This window comes from Halichoerus grypus, chromosome 12 (assembly GCF_964656455.1).
Source record: "Halichoerus grypus chromosome 12, mHalGry1.hap1.1, whole genome shotgun sequence".
Lineage (NCBI taxonomy): Eukaryota > Metazoa > Chordata > Mammalia > Carnivora > Phocidae > Halichoerus > Halichoerus grypus.
Genome location: NC_135723.1, coordinates 28,923,305 through 28,945,964, shown reverse-complemented (window position 1 = coordinate 28,945,964; position 22,660 = coordinate 28,923,305). Strand labels below are relative to the sequence as shown.

Sequence of the window (22,660 nt, the reverse complement as noted above, 5' to 3'; positions counted from 1 at the left end):
TAAATTTTAGAACTGACCTGAAGGACCATCATTGCCATGGAATAGCTAATTACCAATACAGAATCATTGCGAGGAAAGGATAAAATCAGTAATTCTCACTCACAGTAATAAAGATGGAGAATGCTTTTGGTTTGCTTCCTTTTGCACTCTTCCCTAACTCAAATGAATTTTAAGAGTCATAATTTGAACCTCTGCCATTAGCTCCATCAGAAATATTAAATGTTAAATAAAGTGATCCTTATTGGCCATCAAATGAACACCCTTTATTATTCTAAGGAGATAGAAAATACTTCATGTGAATAGTAGAGAAATTGCCAAAAAGCTATTTTATTTCAGTCTCTGGACAAGTTAATGTGCTACTGGAAAAAGCATATATATTCTGACCTAATTAATTCCCAGAGAACTTGGTTCTAAAAAGAGTGCTTAGAAATTACCCCTCTCCCCAGTTTACTCCACTGTCACATAGACATTTCAGTAGTTTTATGCATTCTGAGAACAGTGTCTCAGTCATGAGTTAGTTCCTCCCTTCTCAAGGCTTTTGTTGCAGAGCTTTCTGGAATACTTTCTACCTTGGTACTTTTCAGATGTTCACTCCAGTTCCTGGGTACTTGAGCCTCAGCTGAGCAGATGTTCCACTGAGAAAAAATGTGTCACCTCTGTGCTGGTGTACTGATGACACTACCTCTGGCACACCTCCCCTAACATCCGAACAACAGAAAAGTTGTAGGAATGATAGAGTGGGGGAAGTGACTGCTATGCTGTTTAGCATTTCCTTCTAGAAGGTACATACGGAGAAATAAGATACGTATTTTGTTCTAGATCTAATATAGTGGATTGCTCTTTTTTTCCTCTATGTGAAGGAAGGAAAAGAGTCATTTAAATTTAAAATTCTCTCCTTTCAAGAGCCATTATGGTTGTGCTTCGCATACCTATGGGATAAGATGATCCCTCTATTCTTATCATGACATGTTTTATTCCTTAGAGTTCATTTATACATTATTACTTAAAACATGCTAAATGTTACTAAAAATCACTGAGCTAAGTAGATATTTGGCTAGTAATAGTTGGTTTTAATCCACTTAAGTTATTTTGCCATCTCTAAAGTTTACCAAATAATATCCCTTGATGGTGGACACGAGTACTCAACCTCTCTCTGATTAACAGGTAGGTTAACATAGTTCCTCTTACAAATAAATTCAGTCCTTCTTTTTCTTTTCTACAGGATAACATTTTTAAGCTGGAGGACTCACATTTTGAAAATGGCCGTGGGAAGAGTCCATATGACCCTAAACTGCTGACAGCATCTCTTTTAATAGGTGCGTAGTCAACAATCAGTTAAACAGTGAATTTTCTATAGATAATAACCAGATTGCATGTTCCTTTTTATATACCAAGACTTTCCGTTATTAATCACAAACTATTTTAGGAGGATGTCAGTTGAGATATTTTCAAATATTTTGAAAAAGAAGAAAAAACCCTAAATGCTGCTTTGATTTTTATAGTCCAGTCTACGATTCTTTTTAATCTAAATGGCTTAATAAGTGTCTTTAAAATTGCCTGCTCAATCAGTATACATCCCCACTAGAACTTTAAAATTTATATTCTGAGAGAAAATGGTTTCGGTTTTCATTTTATGAAAGAGGTGTTTCCAGGGGGAATTTTGACAAGTCAGAAGGAAAGAATGAAATTCAGTCTATCTTGTTCATTGTCGTTAGATTTGTCACACTCTCAACATTTGGACAACTTAATCAGCACAGTCAGTTTTAATGGTCGTACAATGGGCAGAGACCCTATTGTGTTACCTTGAGTTAATGAAGGACCTCTGTATTCATCTTTTTTTTTTTTAACTTTTTTTTTAATGTTCTTTTTTTTTTAATGTAGCAAAACATTTAATATATTTCCTCTACACATTCCTCTAACCATCTTCTTTTCTGGTTGTGTTCTTCTTTTCCTTCAACAATGTAGCTGGGTAGAGAATGCTTAGTCATAGTTCTAAAGGATGGAAATAGGAAGATAGAAGTAATCAGAAGAAGGAGAAAGCTTTAGTCTGTATTGAAAGATAAAGAATTGTTTCCACATACTTTTAATCACCTTTAGACTATGTTAAATAAACATACAAACAAAAAGTGATACATCATTAAACAATTCTTTTTTTCTTTTAACTTTTGGGCATACCAACAACCAAAAACACAAAAGATTCTGAGTCATTACCCTGTTCCAGAATATATTTTTCTGTATGATCATGTAGAAATTATATAACTTTTGTTTCCTTTTCTTCTTTTTCCCCTTTTCTAGAAAATATAGAGAGTAATTATTTGATAATAAAAATAGTGAAACTTATCAAATATAAAATTTCTAATTGAATTTTGAATGAGAAATCTAGATTTTTTAAAAAGGAAATGTAGGTTATTATTTGATGGTGTTCTAAGTTCAGTTTTACCAGTCTTTTGTTTTTAAAAATAACTTTTTTTCTACTTAACAAAATAAACTGTAGTCATATTGACTACAGCATTAAGTATGAAGATATATTTTTTCCAGTATTCTCTAGTGTTTACTTTACCACTGCATTTCACTGATCTCTTTTCTATTAAGGATAAGAACATTACAACATGAATTATCTCCTCTATTGCTTTTCCGATGTAGACAATTTCAGTCCATTTGATCCATTTATGGAGCATTTTAACAAAAGTTTAAGGCCTGAAGGAATGCAGCAAATGTAGCACACTTATAATTTTCCTCTTCACAGATGGCCTAGTGATTACATGTGGATGACTTCCTTAAGTGCACACACAGAAATGTGGAAGTTGTCTTAAACAAAGGGGAGGAGTTCTACCTTGCTCAAACTTGCAGCCGATACTTATTTAAATTGCATACTGAAAAAAAAAAAAAAGATATTCCTCAAAAAGCGGTATGTTAAATTGTGCCTAAAGCAGCTTTAATTTGTGGTGTGTTTCTCAGTGGGGATTTACTTGATTATTTATTTTAATATTCCATTGAGAAAGGATGATGACAAGTAAGTATTACATAGTTCATATGGTATGCAACCACACGAAGTCCACAAAGAATATGAAACTCCATAGTTTGGGTTTTATATTAGAACTTCTTTGAAAAAGCTCTATAAGTTTGTGAAAAGGAGAAGAGAATGAGGGAAGTTTCATGAGTCAAGAAGAGGATGTGTGGCTAAAAAAAAAAAACAGGGAGCTTTTAAATGCAAGTCCAGACTTTACCTCTCCCTCTCTAATCCGTAAAATAATCGAGTAACTTTTAGAGGTGTTTGGTGCTTCTTGACAAGGAAAATTATTCAAGCCAACATAAATTATTTTCTGAGTCAGCTGAATAGCAAGATACAGAAAAATGAACAGGCCATCCTAGACCTTGTAAAATCCCTCAAAATATCTGCAACATCATTTTAATTCAAGAACTGTGACTTTGTTACCTGCTTTCTTTATAACTATGCTATAAATTCTTCCTCATATAGTACATTTAATTCCCTTTGTTGGGTTTTTCTTGTCATTTTCTCTTGTGCTGCTTTAAAAAGCATTTGATGGAGTTTTTTTCAACATAAATATTTTCTGTAGCACTTCCCAAATTTTTACATACACGGGTAACACCTGTCTCTGAAATATATAGATTGTACATTGTATATTAGAGAATGGCTGTTGGGAAAGCCTATCTGCCCAAGAGATTTTGCATGTATTCTCCTCATTTCAGACAAATTTTCAAGGTAGTTCTGGGCCATTTCCTTCCCCAGTACTGGGAAATAAAATTTCATGTTTGACTCAAACCACCTATAAACTGGTTAGATGAGTCTTGACAGCAGATACTTTATTAAGTATATCATCAGTCTCTTATTAAGTCCCTTGTTAAGCAGTCCCTTATTAAGCAGTTTCAGGCACTAATAAGCTTTCAATCCAGATGACAGCCTAAAAATTAGTTTATGAAATTTATCAAGGGTTAGTTTTCAAAATGCCATAGTTTTTTTTATCATTAATGTTCTTAATAGACTTTGCTTTTTAGAGCAGTTTTAGGTTCACAGTAAAATTAAGAAGATATCAGCGATATTACATATACCCCCCCCCCCACACCCACTTATATAGGCTTCCTCGTTATCCACTTCCTCCACCAGAATGGTACCTTTGTTACAAGTGATGAACCAACACTGATATAAGGAGGGCACTAGGAGTACTGGGTGTTATATGTAAGTGATGAATCACTAAATTCTACTCCTGAAACTAATAGTACACTTTATGTTAACTAACTGGAATTTAAACAAAATGCCATGGGTTTTTAAGCTGAGACCACAGAAAATATGGATTCTTTCTTGAGCAATGCATAGCTACTAAATTAAGTCTCCAAATCCTATAACATGTCCTAAGTTTTTAGAGGACTATCAGGGAAGGGAGGGAAAACTGGGAAGAAATCAGAGAGGGAGAAAAACCATGAGAGACTCTTAACTCTGGGAAACAAAAAGAGGGGAGGGGGGTGGGGGAATGGGGTAACTGGGTGTTGGGTATTAAGGAGGGCACGTGATGTGATGAGCACTGGGTGTTATACGCAGCTGATGAATTGTTGAACACTACATCTGAAACTATGTGTTGGCTAATTGAATTTAAATAAAAAAAATTTTTAAAAATAAATCTTAGTAATTTTTCAAATCTCCCTTAATAAAAATCATTTTGTCAATATGAAATTATCCCACTATTTATTTTTAAGTATGTCTTGTTTCATCCACCTGTAAATATTTTAATTTTAATGACTTCGTTTACAAATTCTTTAATAAAAAAAGCAGTTTCTCCCTTGCTCAGAATAAATGCCACGTGTGGACACAAGAATAAAATCTTGTATTTTCCACACTAATTGTCATCTCACATTTTCATGACGTGAAAGGAGTAGTCAACTTGAAAGTATTTTTATTTCCTCATTGTATTCTTCCCCAGGCATTGTGGTGCTAATAGTTTAGAGATAACCTATCATTAAGTAATATTATTGAAATCTATTTCAGGGCGTCTAGGACTTTTAGCTATGGTCTATTTCTCCAAGATAGAATTCTGCCTTGCCTCAGGAAAGAATATAATTTGACATTAGAATATGCTCTTACTTGGTATTAGATCAAATGAGATACTCCCTAAATTAATTAACTATAATTGAGAATATTATTTGAACCTCGCTGAACCTCAGTTTCTTTATATGTAAAATGGCATGGCCATGCTATTCCACTAGTTTGTTGTGAGAGTTAAATAAGACAATTTAATAACGTATCACATTTGGTTACTTACATATTTCTGGAATGTATGTAGAAGTGGAAACCAAGAAAAAAAATAATAGTGGTTGCTATAAAGGAGTCTGAGAGACAGATTTGGTACCTTATAAATTTTATATTTTTAATTTTGTGCCATGTGTATGTATAAACTCAAAAAAAGTTAGTTTAAAAGGACAACATAAGTAACAAGGCTAGCGTACTATATTTATTGGCACAGAGAAGATGCTCAATAGATGTAAAAATGTAAAATTATTCCCTTACTAACTTCCATTCTCAAGAAATGGATTTCATCCATGCCCTGCATGTGTCTGTGTGTGTGTGTGTGTGTGTGTGTGTGTGTGTGTGTAATCTGTGTGCAAGAGAGAGACATAACGTCATTTTTCCTGCTTCTAATTACTCTGCTACTCTGTGAGTGGAATTTACTTAAGGTGTTAACAACATAATGGCTTGTCCTTAGGTTTGTTTGATTTTTGCTCAACATTCATGTCACATGTTACACCTGTGTTAGTAATGCTGTGATTTCATCAGGAAACGTTTTTTTCACCTTCTACTTCTTCTCACCACACCCTTCTTAGGAATTGTAATCCAATACAGTAACTGATCTAAGCCACATTTTTACTTCATTTTGAGCTGTGAACATAAAGTCCAGAAGTACATATGAACTTTTGTTTTTAACACATGCTTCTCAGGTAATTCTGCCGTGGTGGAAATGCAGTTCACTAAACTTTTTGTTCATCTCAGTAAAAAATGCTTTCCATAGAGACAGTTTGGAAATCTTACAGTTAAGAAAGAAGGGCAGAGTACTCTAATAACAACTTTCATATTTGACAATTTTTAGATTGTTAGTTACATCTGTCAGCACTAATTTTTCTTAGTCTGGTGTATTATTTTTGAGACATCAAACTTGCTATATGGTGTCTTTTGTAGAGAGACTAAAAACTTTGTTGGACAGAGTATCCACAACCACTTTTTGATGTATATAAGTGTATATTTATTGTACCATCAATTTAATAAAATTGGACAAATGTCGTATTTTCTTTCACTAGTAGCTTAGTACATATGGAAAACCTAGAAGTATGTATTTTAGCCATAATGCTATTTGAATCATTGTAGGATAACATCTACCTAATACACTACTTCAGATTTTCAAGAAGACTTACATTAAGGGTCAGAAAACTGGAAAATTAGCACTATGCCCAAGAATCAACATATAATTTGATAACTTCATAAATGACCTAGAAACTACAAGAGAAGTTTGGCAAGTAGACTTTTTTTGTTAAACATGTTTGTTCTCCAAAAATAAGCCAACTGAGATACAGTAAATTTCTTATACTCCCTTATCAGATCATTTTATATAGCCACAGAATGTACTGAGTCTTTAATCCATGGTGGAAATGCACAAGTATATTAAATAAAATACATTCTAAGTTAACTGTTATTTATTTGCTTATGAGAATGCAAAAGTATCACCTATACATTTAGGTGAAATAATAAATACGTCCTACATTTTCTGTGGAGCATTCATCCCTGATAAGAATCCTATAGACATCTCAGCAGAAGATCTGATTTAAGGCCCGGTATAAAAAACAGTTACTGATATTGAGCATTGACAATATGAGAATGTACCCTTCATGACCACTTAATCATCTGGTGCCCTTACAGCTCACTAAAATCACGTTGGCTCTTGCTAGCAATAATATTCAGGTGGGAGGGAATTTCCTATGACTGGAGGCAAATGGTGCCTAAACTGCAAACTTCCTTTGGTGTCTAAGTTCTTTAATTCTGTTTTCAGTAATAAATTGATCAATAGCTTTCCTACTGAAGAACTCTCTGCTTTCTCTACCTACTTATCTGTTGTCAAAAGAAAAACAAAATCAGTCTTTCTACCTTTGCCTTCATTTATATTTTTGCCTTGCTTATGTGGGAGTGGATAAAAAAATATAAGTTATAAAACAAGTATATAAATTAATAAGAGAAACAAATAACCTATGTATATCCAAATAATGGTTTCTTTTGGTGTTGTTTTGTTATTTCAACTCTCCCCTGAATAGAGTTTACATGTAATAGTGAGTGTAATTGTGGATTTTACTCACACTAAAGCAAGCCAAAAAAAAAAAAAAACAAAAACCCAAAAATGGTTGGGTGAAATAGGGAAAGGGACTAAATAAACTAATTTCCAGTTATATAGTAAAATAAGTCATGGAGATGTAAAAAAAAAAAAATAAAGCCGTTCTTTACTCTTCCATTTCTTGATACCTCCTGTTGGGCATGTTCTATCTGACTACACTCTGATATGGAATTGTTCAGTTTTTCTCTTTTTCATGGTTCTCTTTTCACCTTTCCTGATTTTCATAACCTAACATGTGATTGAGAGGGCAGTGAGGTTCAACTAATAATTTAATACTTTTTTTTTTTTAAAGATTTTATTTATTTATTTGAGAGAGAGAGAATGAGAGACAGAGAGCACGAGAGGGAAGAGGGTCAGAGGGAGAAGCAGACTCCCCGCCGAGCAGGGAGCCCGATGCGGGACTCGATCCCGGGACTCCAGGACCATGACCTGAGCCGAAGGCAGTCGCTCAACCGACTGAGCCACCCAGGCGCCCAATAATTTAATACTTTTGATTTTCCAAGGTAAAGAGGACACAAGGCATCCTATGGCTGGTGTGGCAACATTAAAATATTTGAAATTAATATGAACAATTTAGGCTGCTTTTACAACACATTTTTAACTAATGCCCTCTTAGTCACACAGATCAAGAAAATAATTTACCTGAAGTTTAAAAATCCATTACATCTATTTATAAATTATTTGTAAAAAGATAAAATATCAACCTTAATAAAAGTGTTATAGTGATTGAAAATAAGTTAAAATTAAGGAGACAGTAGGCATTTACATATTTCAGAGTATCTTTGAAACTCATAGATAGCTTATTCATAGCATTTTTGTGCTTTTAGAATAGGTTTATTTTTTTACCTTGTGGGCAGATAAAATGTTATTGCAGCATATGATGATGATAGCTGGTCAGATTTGAACTTGATATGTAATTAGGTGAAGAGAACACAGGATGCTTTTGAATCCCACAGATACCATATTATGACAATTTTGAACGTTATAGAGTACCATTCATTTACCTAGTAATTTGTACTTAATATATTGTCAGACTGTCATTTTTACTTGTCTTCATACACAACAATACAAAATAAATGACCACTATCTTAAAACTCATCTGTAAGAAAAAGTATCTTTTTATTAATATTTCAAGCTAAACCTTGGAGTTGTGCAGTGATTTACTCTGCTTAGCTCTTCTCCACTGCCTTGGACATTCTCCAAAGGTTGGTGCATTCAGACATATCAGAGAACCACAGGTTCTACCAAAGGAATTGATTTGAGTTGGAGCACTGAGAACGTCTGTTTTCATTATAAAGCCTTTATTTGTAAGTGAGAATTGGGAGTGTGAACAAAGAATATCACATGAGAAATCAGATTAACAGGATTTTCCCAAAGGCATTTATACTTGAAGATGCACAGGAAGTTTTTTCAGTTTATCTAATAAATGTGAAAATCCTTTGGAAAATAGTGTTATACAAATGTTTAAGTTATAATTTACTCCTATTTTATTTTGTGATTATTTTTCAAATCAGTGAATGCAGAAACATTAACTTATCCAAATGATCAACAAGATAATATTAAGTGTACTATCATTATGGTAGATTATTTAGAGAAAATTTTATATTTTTTTGTTGTTTCATTTTGCTGATAATTCACTAGAGGTAATCAGGCAATAATGTGTTTCCTGGATGAAATAATGGCTGGTACTTTCTGTTTAAGGAAAGAAAATATAATTTTTACAACCTTCAGTTTATTAAAAGCTGGTAGGGTTTAATGTAAAAGGACTGGGATTAAACAGGCCTGAGTTTGAACTTTCACCCTTACTTTCCTAGGCATTAGCTGAGCAGCCTTGGGTTTCTTGAACTGGAAAATAGGGATAACATTTACATCATGGGGTTGTTGACAGAACTAAATGAGATCATTTGAAATCGTCAAGCCACTGCCTAGCTGCCCAGCAAACACAGAATGGTATTCAGTAAATATTATGAGTCAGAAAACACAACAGAATCTTGAACTGTGTCTGTCAAAATTTCCTCCTCTTCACACTTTTTTTAAAAATTTTTTTTTATTGTATTTATTTAAGTAAAGTCTCTACACCCAAAACTGGGGCTTGAACTCATGACCTTGAAATCAAGTCATATGTTCTTCTGACTGAGCCAACCAGGCGCCAGACATATTTCTTTTATATCTGAGACTATGTGATAAACTTGTTTTTAGACTATGTGATAACTTATACTAAGTTAGAACACTTCTCCCACTTGAAATATTCAAAAATAAAAAGCATGAAAACAATTTTGAGGAGGAAAATATTCGTCCTAACGTATTGCAAAATCTTATTCATTCAGGTACCACTAAAAAGGAAATATATTGAAATTTTAATTTCCATTAAAATAAAAACTATAAGCAATATTTTATGATGGTATCTTACCCTAATAAATAAGGATTTTAGAAGTGCTGTCGCTTTACACATATAAAAATGTGATGGGCACCTGGGTGGCTCAGATGGTTAAGCGTCTGCCTTCGGCTCAGGTCATGATCCCAGGGTCCTGGGATCAAGTCCCGCATCGGGCTCCCTGCTTAGCGGGGAGCCTGCTTCTCCCTCTGCCTCTCTCTCTCTGTCTCTTATGAATAAATAAAATCTTTGAAAAAAAAATGTGATGAATATAGTATGCGTTTTTTTCTTTTTTCTCACGTCATAGTAGAAAGGAATAAATGTTATGTTTTAGTAATGTCCCCTGAACCATATTTTACTCCATTTTTCGAAGTTCCTACTTAATGAGGAGTCAGATACTTAGTGAGTGATCATTTACTAAAATACTCATTTCAACAAAGACATAGGATAAAAGTAACTGCCTAATGATGCAGAGAGCATTTCTCTTTTCTTTCTAGCAGGGTCTTTACATGCAACTTTTGTGTGTTTTGTTTTGTTTTTCTTTCCTTAATTGAATTAAAGGATGCATATGTGGTTTTATTTTGTCACAACACAGATGGAGAATTATACTCCGGGACTGCGGCTGATTTTATGGGGCGAGATTTTGCGATCTTCAGAACTCTCGGGCACCACCACCCAATTAGGACGGAGCAGCATGATTCCAGGTGGCTCAATGGTAGGTGGTGGGGGCCAGAGCCCAGGCATGTTACATAACATGGGTAACTGTACTTGTCAGTGGAGAGCTTTCCTTGTGACTTGAGATTTAGTGTGCAGTTAAACTCATGGTGGTGACTTCATGACTGTGGGTGTGAGAAAATAGGGGAAGAAGAGAAAAGCGAGATTAAAAATTCAGGAAAATAGTTGCTCCATGCCAAAATTGAAGTTTCTCAGTAGTGAACTGTGGAAAGAAAGAGATCTGGGCTGGAGCTGCGGAAGGGAGGCAGTGGAAACAGATAAGATGACTTACCAGTCTTGTCTTACCCAGACACCACAACAAATCTCATGATGTGGTATTTTTTTCCTCCACACCTCTCATACTGCCCTGAGAGCATCATACACGTTCTTGAATGTTTAAACAAATTGTAATGCTAATAACATTACATTGAAAGTGTTTTCAGAATTTCAGAGAACTTATTTCCTTTGATTCTCTTTTAATCTTCCTAATACCTTCTCTCAGTTTGTATAGGTGAGAAAATTAAGACTAATGTTTCATCTAAAATTATCTCTAACCCAGTGGTGGAAGATTTGGAACAAGAACCCAATTTCTTGAACTTCAGGCACTGGCTTCAACTTGATCAAGATTTTTAGATTTTTTTACTGTCTTTCTCTTTTTAGTATATAAATAAATTTAATAGAGGAGAAAATGTTCAAAATCTATATGCCTAAAATAAATAAATAAATGACATTTTTATTCAGATTTTGAACTAAATAATCCTAATCTATTCTTCTCTGTAGAGTTTGTTTTTTTTATTATTCACTTTCACATTTATCACAGATTTTTGTAATGGCCCCCACAATATTACCATGTTTTTTTTATTATTAAATAACTATCTCCATGTATATCTGTCTTCAGTCTTATAAAATAAAGCTGCCCAGACCCTAATCTCCCATCCATGAACTTTTTCCTGGTTTCCTGCCCAGACCCTAATCTCCCATTCATGAACTTTTTCCTGGTTTCCTGGAGTCATGGATGAGCTCCATGAACCCATGGAGCTCATGGCTTATAGTCCATCTGTGTTCTCAGTAAGATGTTTGAATATCTCATTCTTTAAATTTCTACCACACCTGTTTTTCCTGCCCTTTTGGGGTACCCAAAATTCCTTTTATCACCTCTCTCATTGGTTTATTAGAGAAAAATCACACTTCTGTGAATTTTGCTGAAACTTCAGGAGACCATGAGTTGTCTGTGATAATTTTTGTTCTCATATATCTCATACTTTAAAATGACTATTCAAAACATAAAACGTACCTCAAATTACCTCAGTCAGCATCTCTGCCCTGCAGCATTTCTGATCATCCTATTATTTTTTATGTATTAGTATGAATGGTGTGCCTCTTACCTTCCATGCTGCCTTTGCTCTTAATTGTATTGATGTTTTTTTCATAAATTTACCCAATGTACATTTCTTTTGTTGTCTTTCTCTCTCCTTCCCTGATTTCTTCCCCTGACCTGAAAACTTGCTCGTCTGTTCTATCCAAATTCTTCCTTTAATCCTGGTATGATGTAAAGTCCCTGTTTGTCTAAGTCCATAGTATGGTTAGGATCTTGTTTCCTCAACATTTTCACCACCGTTAGCCACCTTAAACCTGAGTTTGAGCCCAGGGAGCTGCTTCTTCCTAAGCCCACTAATAACTTTCTATACCTGTCTTTCAGTCTGTCCATTTGGATGCTATCTCTTGCAATATTTCTCACTGTTAAATAGCCCTTTCTCTTTAAAGTGCCACTTCTCTTAGCTTCCCTCATTTCTTGCTCTGCCAAGTTACCAGTAAGCTTGACATCATTTCCCCATTGTTTGTATCTTAAATGCAGATGATGCCTAAGATCATTCATAATTGAGTACAAATGCTGTTGTAATCAAAAGGGTCTGGACATAGAATCAAATATCCATGCTAGGGGTTTCAGGAGGAATAGTGGGTGACCATATGAAAAATCAGAGGATTCAGCAAGGAAAAAAAAAAGATGCTGAGATCACCATAAGACCATGTGTGCAAAACTATAAAAGAGCCAAACTCCAACAAAATCCCGGAGAACAATTTTAGAATATCCACTGTCAATTATTAAACTTTGTATGGAGTCAAAATTAGTGGGGAAAAAACTCTTTCAACATTGCTATCTGGTCTATTCTCAAACTGAAATATTTATGTGGGAAGGAAAAATGTTTGTTTTTTATTCATCAAGAAGGAGACTTTGATCTACTAAGAACTCTAAAGGGCATACAGGCTTTCCCTGTCCATGCGAAAGAAAATCCAAGAAGATGGAATAACATAAAGGAGAGTATAGTATCCATTTCATTTTTATGGCCTTGGAGGAAAAAAGTCATCAAGTTAAAGCTGCTTTTGTGTTGCACATTTACATGTTGACAGCTGAGTCTGAAGAATTTACACTGTGGGAAAGCAGTCATTGTCCACAGCTCTGTACTTCATCTTGCAAATGTGTAGTTCATTTGAGAATTCAGTTATCAGTCTCTCAGCACTAAACGTGAGAACTGATTTTACCAAATTAGCACAAAGGTTACATTTGACAGGGTGCAGAAACCAGAACTGCTGCAAGATGGAGGATGCAGACACATTTGAGATAGAACCAAGGGACTGTGTGAATCGCAAGCCTCCTGAAATTAAATGCCATTCCAGAATAAAATTGGAAACATAATGTTTACATATTCATACATAAAATAAATGAGCTTGAGGCATCAGCATAGACTACACAATCATTTGTGCTGCCAGAAGTAATAAATACTTGCAAGGTACTTTTGAAAGGTCTTTGGGGCTATTAAAATTAATTTTGGCACAGGACTTACTTTTCTCAAATCAGTTCAAACCTATTCAGTTATTTTGGACGAATCAGTTGGCCTATTTTAGGTGACTTTTAATTTTTGTTCCTGCTAAAGAAAAAAACAAAAACAAATGCCTAGAATTAGATGTTAAAATATCTTGATAGTTTTAATGGAATTTCACTATTCTCATAATCACTAAAATTTACATCAGTCAAGGTTTAACTTTAGTTTCATTTTAATAGAAAAAATTAGGAATGAGTAACAATTTTAGATGAAGAAACAGAAGAGAGGTGGAATCTATTGACTTTTACATAACTGCTTTTTAAAAAAGAATTTTTTAAATTAGCCCGAAGGTTAAGGTTACTAGGTGTTAGAACAACTTTTGATTTCAGAAAATGTACTCATATGTGTTTGACATGATGTGCCCAAATTCACTGTTTTCCTTGTGCATTATAAATTCTCTCAATATTATATCATTTTAACTTCATTTAAACTTCAATTCCAATTTCAACTTACTAACAGTGTGAAAATTAGGTACAGTTGTTCTCTGTATATTCATAGTAAGGAAACAAATAAGTTTATGCTTCTGTTATAATAATGATTTCTTAACATTTAGTATGTAAATACTACTACTTAGTTTTTATATGTGGTAGCCATTCATTAGAGCAGATGGATGGCTAACCTACATTTATTTTTCTTTTTGATGGACACTATTTCCAATATTATTTATGTCTTGGACTAATGCTGGGATGCAATGTGATATGGAAGAAAGACTGTAGTCTTTGGAGTAAGACAAAGCTTCACCTTGACTTTACTTTTAATGGGATTATAATACTACTTAACTCTTTTAGAAAACTGACCACATGATAATGTGTAAAAAGTACTAAGTGAATGATTGGCATATAGTAAGCACTTAATAATTGTGAATTTTCTCTGTATCCTTTATCCCACTTCCATTGGGTGGAACATGCTTAGGAAGCTTTGTCAGACTCATTCTGTGAGTGATTATATTTGAGTCAGGGTGAAAGGGCAGTCAGAGTCGGGTTTAATATATAAAACCACATGGAACCTTGAGAGAGCCAAGGCCCAGTGAACACAAACAGACCTAATTACAGTGCCCAGAGTGTGAGGCCTTCCCACTCATTTCAGGAAGACCTGTTTTCTTTTAGTGGAATTTCCTAAAAGGATCATGCCTGTGGATAGACCAACCCACTTGCTTTTTTCTGTAATTGAAATGGTATGCAAGTCATCATTCCACTTCCTCTCACTTGTAACACTCATACCAGGATGGCTTGCCCTCATTGGAATCAGCATAGCTTCCTCTGCGGTCATGTACTAGGATATTTCATGTTCTCTAAAGATTCAAGTTTCTCCACAAGACATTTTTATGAAAATAGAACCAAGCAATGTGACCACAAATAATCTGTGAGAGCACAAATTAATATTGCATAGTACGTAATCTGAAATCACTTGTACAAGTCTTTCGGTGCTCTGTTTTAATTCTACCATCTTCAACGGCATAAACTGCCAGAGTATCCAATTGGAAATTTTTATAAGTAAAATGAATTATCTAGCTTTGCATAATGTCAGACTTCTTAATGATGCCAGTCTGAATTATTTCTCTGGCTTAAGTACGTCAATATTATTTTGCCGACCTTGGGAGAAAAAGCCCTCAGGTTGCCTTATTTTATGGTTATATGAACAGACGAGTATCATAGAAGTTGAGTTACCATTCAGTTAAAACAACAAGAGCAACCATAAATGTCTTCTTGGTTTTCATAGCGTATGAAAGACCAACAGGAATACCGTCTTTTTTTAACTAATTGCATCTCCTATGAATTATACTCTGTATTCATTAAACATCCTGAGGCATCAATGTAGAGTCACAAATAAAAACAATATTTTTGGTTATTTTTACCGAAATCCTGAAACATAGATGTGTAATAGTTCAAAACAATCTGTACCTAAACACAACCGAATAGTTATCTGAGGTTTTTCCCACAGGAATCTATTGCCCAGAAAAATTTTCATACTGAAAAATAATGCATACCCCCCAGAAGTAATCTTTTTTTTTAAAAAAATACACAGCATGAAATTAGTCTACTCTCCAGATGATGATGAATTTAATAAACTCACTAATTATGCTTTTTCTTTTCATAAGGAGCACAAAGTTACCAAAATGTAACTTTATTTGGTCTCTTTTTCTGAGGACCTATTTTCTATGTCATATTTTGTCTAAAGAACATAATCACTTTTAACTGATTTTGCTTGAAATTACATTGCACTAATGAAAAAAATGAATAAAACTTTGGAGTAAAAGTTATTAACTCATTATTGGCAACACTTAGAAGATGATTTTAGTTTTTTCAGGCCTCCGAGACAGTGTACCTGAATACAGTTGTTAGGATATGCAATGGTAACTGTTTTCGGTGATGAGCTAAAAAGTACAATATATTAGCCAAAACTTTGAACCACTTATATCAGAATTTATCATTGAATGGTGAAAGTAGAAATATAACATTTAAGGGAATTATTACATTTATTTTAGAGAATCCCACTTTTTAAATTAAAATTGATGAAAATATAGAAAAATGAGACAATATCCTGGAAAATTCTTTAAATTAAAGCCAGCTCCCTATTTCTTCTGGTTTTTAACATTTTTCTCTCTAGTCTTACCATCAGTTTAATGAATAGAGAGCCTGTCTATACCAATTTCCTCTTCTAGACTCACTCCATTCAGAGCTCACCGGGCCTCAATAGGGATTTACTGCTGACGGGTAATCTGGGTCCATGTGTGCAGTGACATCAAGCAAGAGATTGACCCGAAGAAGTGGATGCCATGACAATGCGTGTAACCATGGTGTGACCGGCCTCCTGACATGGCTCTCAAAAGCTTTCCCTCTGTGAAAACAGAAGCCTGTTTGCAAATTAATTAGTTTCTGGCGGCAGCTTGATTGTTGACCCAGAGTTTGTAGAGTGGAAAAACAATCGGATTAGTGTGCTCAGGGTGAAAGACCAGTGTGCGGCTGCGTGTGGCTTGCTCAACTACTGGAACTATGAATGGACTGAAGCAAATTCTTTTCTGAGAAGCCTAGGCAGAGGTTAAGTGTGATGAGCCTAGAGCTCCCCAACAGCAGGGGCTGGGGAATTAAAGGATTTTAGCCAGATAAAGCTGAATGACGGCAAGCAAGGCCATTGAATTTTAATGGCATGGATAGTTTTTGGGGAAAAAAAAAAAAAACAACAACAAAACAAAACACTTCTTACCTTCTAATCACTCCGAGGGGGAAGAATAAATTTTCAATATTATTAAATGTCCACTTGACACAAATACTTCCAGAGTGGTAGATTTCAGAAGCTTTCAGACTGGAAGGTTTTAATGATAATGTCTCAAAAGCTATTATGATAATATTAAAATGGGAAAAAGTTACAAAGGGACCTGACTTTTTATGTAGATAAAATATCTGTTCATTTATATATCTGGTTTCCTGAGGTGTAATCTTCACATGGCTAATAAAATTAAATCTGAATTAAGGAGAAATGTTGATTCCTGAGAATATGTATTATGCTGTTTATTTTTATAAGTATCCAATCAGATAATCATGCCAAGAAATGAAGTCTGCAAGTTTAGGACAAAAAGAAATCCTACATGCAGTTTTTGATGATTCAAATTTGTCTCAGTCAATAAATTATTGTTTACAATTCATTTTGTAAGACTGCCTAACACAATAAGCCATGTATACTCTTTCTTTTCAGATACCATTGTCAGATGTCTCCCTAATAACAGCTCTGATGGCTATCACAATACTTCCCCGTTCAAAAATCGTTTATGTCTCTCAATTTACAAGTGAATTGAATCCAGATTTTGCTGTCTGTCAAGTCCTTTATCATCTAATCCTAAATGACTTCTCCAATATTAAACACTAACACACTCAAATCAAATAGAGTTGATTGTCCTCAAATTTACTATCTTTTTCATTTAACCATACCACTCTCTGGGTCGATTTTAATCTTTCCACCTTTGAATCTCAAGAGCACGTAGGTGCTTGCTCATATTTATCGCGGGGCCTCCCATGTTGCCTTACACTCTAGGAAATACCAAGTAAGAAATTCTTGAATGAATCTGCTTTGGAGGCTCTGGAGTCACATTGCTTGAGTTTGTATCCCAGGTCCTTCCATCTACGACCTACACAACATTGGAGGCAATTCACTTATTTTCATCACCCCTTTATGATTTATAAAACACAGTTGATACTAACATACTGTTTTTCTGAGGAAGCACGAGACAGTCCATGTAAGTTAATAAGAACAGTGTCTGACAATACGCTGCATGCTCACAACGGCTATGGTTGCCACCGTTGCTGTTTGCAGACAGGCTCCAAACAGTACGTACGGCACGTTTGGCAGATTCATACACTGAACCTGCCTGAAGGTGGTTTGCCTTTTTAAATCTGTTCTCAAGCTGTTGTGTTTTAATTGATTGTTGTCATGGGGCCCTTAGTACATCAAGAACATATAAAATATTTAGCTTTAGTATTAAAATAGCAAATAAAATTTTAGTCAAAATAAGCTTAGCAAAATTAGCAGAAGAAATAATGAAGTGGTAGACCAAGTTTTTCCAAGTGTTAACTTAGCTCTAATAAGTGCAGTAGTCATCACATAAAGAAACCATTAGGTTAATTCTTTATTAAAATTTTTCCAATATAATTAAGAAGAAATTGACTGCTTTGATGACTCCAGGAAAATCATTTATCCTGCTCTGTCACAGTTTAGCTTTACATTTTTTCATGTGTGGACATCGTCTATACCCCTTGAGATAGTGGCTAAAAGTGTGGAGTCTGTGGAGCCTGACTGCTTGAGTTGGACACGAGCTGACAACTGTAGATAGCTGGTAGGAGATTTCTGTGCTTCATGTTCCCTTTTTTTGTAATGTAAACAATATCTTCTCCTCTGTTCAGTAGTTAGGATTATGTGTGAGTAAATTCATATAAAGTGTTCGCAAAAGTGACCACTGTTATCAAAACCAGACAAAACAAGGGGCGCCTGGGTGGCTCAGATGGTTAAGCATCTGCCTTCAGCTCAGGCCATGATCCTGGGATCGAGCCCCGCATCGGGCTCCCTGCTCAGCGAGAAGCCTGCTTCTCCCTCTCCCACTCCACCTGCTTGTGTTCCCTCTCTCGCTGTGTCTCTCTCTGTCAAATAAATAAAATCTTAAAAAAAAAAAAAAAAACAATTCAGTTGATGTTAACTGACTTTATAATGTTATGTACGAATTTTAAGGGATGGAACAATAAGATACCTAAATATGTCACGTCGTTAAAAATTAATAGAGCGCACCATCTCTCACTTAACAGCCACATGTTTCTAGGAAAGCAATGAAAGTGGCTGAAAGACAAGAACGAAATGATGACTTGGAGTGATGACGACATATGCCTTTCCTTAGACTGAGTATGTACATACAGGATTTCTTACACAGACCTAATGATGTCTGTACATTTTGATGGAAGTAACCTACCACTCCTTTGCTTCTAAAAAAAAAAAAAAGTATTTCTTAAACTTAATCACACTAAGTTACTTACACATGAAAGAAAGGCATTATAATGCTCTAAACTTCATATATCAACTAAATATAAATTACAAAATGTTATCCAGAAAAAGGGTCTTTAAAATGTTTTCCCAATAATATTAATAAGGAGAATTTAAGTATGTTTAGATGCCCTTTAAAAGAACATCTTCAAGGGGCGCCTGGATGGTGCATTTGGTTAAGTGTTCAACTCTTGGTTTTGGCTCAGGTCGTGATCTCAGAGTCCTGAGATCGAGTCCTGCAACCAGCTCCGCACTCAGCGTGGAGTCTGCTTGAGATTCTCTCCCTCCCTATTCCTCCCCTTCTTCCCCTCCCCAACCCCCACCCTCCCTCACTTCTCTCTCTCTCTCCCCCTCGCTCTCTAAAATAAATAAAATCTTTAAAAAGAGAGCATTTTCAAGTTAGGATTGTTCATGTCACTCTATACACAAACTAGATTTAAGAAACTAGACAAGAAAAAAATCAAAGCCCCTTCCTTCACCTCCCACCCCTACCTCCTACATTCTGTTCTCATCATTCTCTCAGTTTCCTATAGCACTTTTGGATCATCACATAAATTCTGTATGTTAAGCTGTATACCACTATCCATGTGGAACTATATATATATATATATATATATATATATATATATATATATAGATTCAAAAAGAAAGATACACACTTGAAAACTAATTGCAATTCATTAGTAATAATAATTTATAAATTAATATAACTTTTATTTATTAGAAATGTAGTTTCTAGTATTTTGCTCAATGATTTGCTAAATTATAACTGTTTTTGGATTTAATGTAAGCTGACAATGTAAGGGACCCATCAAAAATGTGTCTCTTCAATATGTTTATAAATTTGTCTAAATTCACATAAATCTCTTTTGCTCATTTAATCGCTAATAAAAAAGATACCAGGGTTTCACTTTCAAAGAGACTATCCCACTTGCACATTTATAAAATCCTAACATGGGTATATATGGGAAATAGGTGACAGCAGATTTAGCTTTCCCTTTGGGATCCACATGCCTTTTCTGTTTAACATACAACAGGATTAAGTTACAGCCAGTATAGAATAGTGTTTTCAGTTTATACATTATCTTATGACCCACTTATAATTTAGTGAACTTTTAGTATCTGTGATCCTGAAAGTAAATAATGCAAGGCTGGTATCCAACTGATAACTGCCACTTAATTGCTTAATATCCATAGAGTCAGTGTTTATCAAATATGTTTTCTAAACACATTTAAGAATAAATGAACAAATTGTACAAATGTTTTGCAGGACAAAAGCAATCTTGTAAGTCACATGAAAATAAATGAATTCTGAAGATAGGCAACAATAACACATGGATTATCATCAAACATTACTCATTTTGGGGTGAATTAAAGGGAAAGAAACTAGTTATACTGAAAATTCACAGTATAGGATTTGGACTTACAGGGCTAGGCTGAACCGACAAGGTGTAGGACACCTTTCATCAATTACTTTCATATGTTTGCAGTAATCATATTAAATATTTTGATTGAAGAGAAATTATTGTAGTGGGATAATGCTGTTTGCCTTAAGAAAACTAATGACTGCCCTTCCTGTTATGTCATTGCTGTTGATTTCCTTTAAATAAAAGGAGAAAAATCACATTCCTTCATAGTTACCAAGGTAAATATAGCCAACTCTGATCAGCCAATCAGTGCCCAAATTAAGAAAAGTGTAGTGAAATTGCCTTTGAAAGACCTTGAGATAATTGTGTGTTAATGAATCTTAAAATGTGAACTAATTTTCCATCTTTTATCCAAGCTGAAACTATTTTTATTTCCTTCCTTCTTCATTAATTTCTGAGTGAGAGCAACTTGTAGAAAGCAATTGAAAAGACTGGCTGGAACTAGGAACACGGTAGCATGAAATAGGAAAATAATGGCAGACTGTTAACAGGTCCAGCTTTGATGCCGTGCAGTGCGGAAGTCATTTGGTAGTGATACAGCAAAGACAGCACCAAAGAAGAAGGTAGCCATGTTATGAAGGTTTGCAGAATCTTTACTAAAATTTATTAGCACTTTAATTTTGTCATTTTGATTTTGTAAAAATGTGTTGCGACTCCACTTAGCAGTACTGCCTGTAAGCCACTCATGAATTCCCAAACTCTTCATCCTTGCAAGGATCATAGTTATTAATAGTTGTTACTAGTATGTTCGTAAAGAATGTTCTGGTAATAGCAAAATGAAACTTCTAATATACTTTTTTTTTAATTTTATTTTACTTTATTATGTTATGTTAATCAGCATACATTACGTCATTAGTTTTTGATGTGGTGTTCCATGATTCATTGTTTGCGTATAACACCCAGTGCTCCGTTCAATACATGCCCTCTTTAATAAAAAAATGTTTTTTTAAAAAACAAACCTGTCCACCGGATAGAGCCTGCAAAGAAAGCAAAAGGGGAAGGAGAAATAAAGGGAAAAAAGAGCAATTCCTCATGGTAAATAATAACTTCCTGATTAGTTGTCTCCATCCCTCAACCATAAGAAACAACATCTATCACACTAATAAAGTTTATAGTACACAAACCAAAATAGAAATACCCCTAAAACTATACCATAAAATCTCCTTTCCAACAAAGGTCTGTCCCTGAAGTTTGTAATGTAAGTTAGATGTGATACATACTAAAGAATTTTTTCATAGTTCTGAGCATTGCAAAATGTTAGTAGAATGTATAATAATTCCTGAAAATACTCAGATTGCCATTTTATTTCTTAATATATGATGATCAGCAAAAACAATTTTAAGATACTATGTAATATGATAAAGGTAAAATAGCTACATTTCAATGGGAAGTTAAGAGATCACTTTTAGGCAGAGATTAAACCAATTTAATAGCTGTTTATTTTTACAAAATAAAATGTATCTTCTGTTTTTAATGAGTATTTTTAGTCTCCCCAAGTCTAGTCCCTTTACATCTCAGTGAACAGTATTTCCATTTCTCTATACATAACTCAAGTTCATCACTCATCCCAGTTACTGACATACAATGCTATTCTCTCCTTCTCCCCTGCAGTTCTATTCTAAATCCTCCTAGATTAATGATAATAGCACAGTGAATAGCTAGCTACCAACATATTACTTTGGGCAACTTCCATTTTCTCCATGCATTAAGCACTCTCTAGGTACCAAGAACTGTTATAAGAAACAGAGCTGAGTAAGAGCAATCCCTGCCCTCCAAGATAATACTTACAGAACTTTTTATAAGTGAAAAACCCTAAAAGTGGGATCAGATGCATGTATTTGCAAGATGTCTTAATATCGTAAAATGATTGTTTAAAGGGAGGAGGTACTATCCATTTTTCTTTCAAGGAAACACAAATTTTTTATTCAGTTGATTTTCAGACTTTCATTCAGTATCAAAGCCACTGACTGTTTGAGGCATTTCACTAAAATGATAGCAACATATAACAATTTATGAGGGAGGCTGTCTTTTGTCTGTACACCTACCGTCTTCTCTTAGAGACTGTGTGTATAAGAGAGTTCCAAAAAATTAAGAAATTGGAAACCCTTTTAAGTTTTAAGGAAAAAGAATACAAATCTGTCGGAATCAGAAAAAACTGTAGATAAGATGACATAGGTTTTAATAATATGTTATTTTAATGTCAGTTATTCCTAATTATAAAGACATACAGATGGCCAACAGACACATGAAAAGACGCTCAGTATCACTGATCATCAGGGAATTATAAATCAAAACTACAGCGAGGTATCGCCTTACACCTGCCAGAATGGTTAAAATCAACAACACAAGAAA

The 22,660-nt window shown here is 34.4% G+C and overlaps 1 protein-coding gene across 3 annotated transcripts in view; it reads left to right on the top strand.

Moving 5' to 3' along the window:
- Nucleotides 1–22,660, top strand: part of SEMA3A (semaphorin 3A) — a 206,044-nt gene that overhangs the window by 115,973 nt on the left and 67,411 nt on the right. For all 3 annotated transcript variants that reach the window (XM_078060096.1, XM_078060098.1, XM_078060097.1), the window contains exons 5-6: nt 1,223–1,316; nt 10,358–10,477. In XM_078060096.1, coding sequence (XP_077916222.1) covers nt 1,223–1,316; nt 10,358–10,477 — 214 coding nt within the window. The remainder of the gene's footprint in view (nt 1–1,222; nt 1,317–10,357; nt 10,478–22,660) is intronic.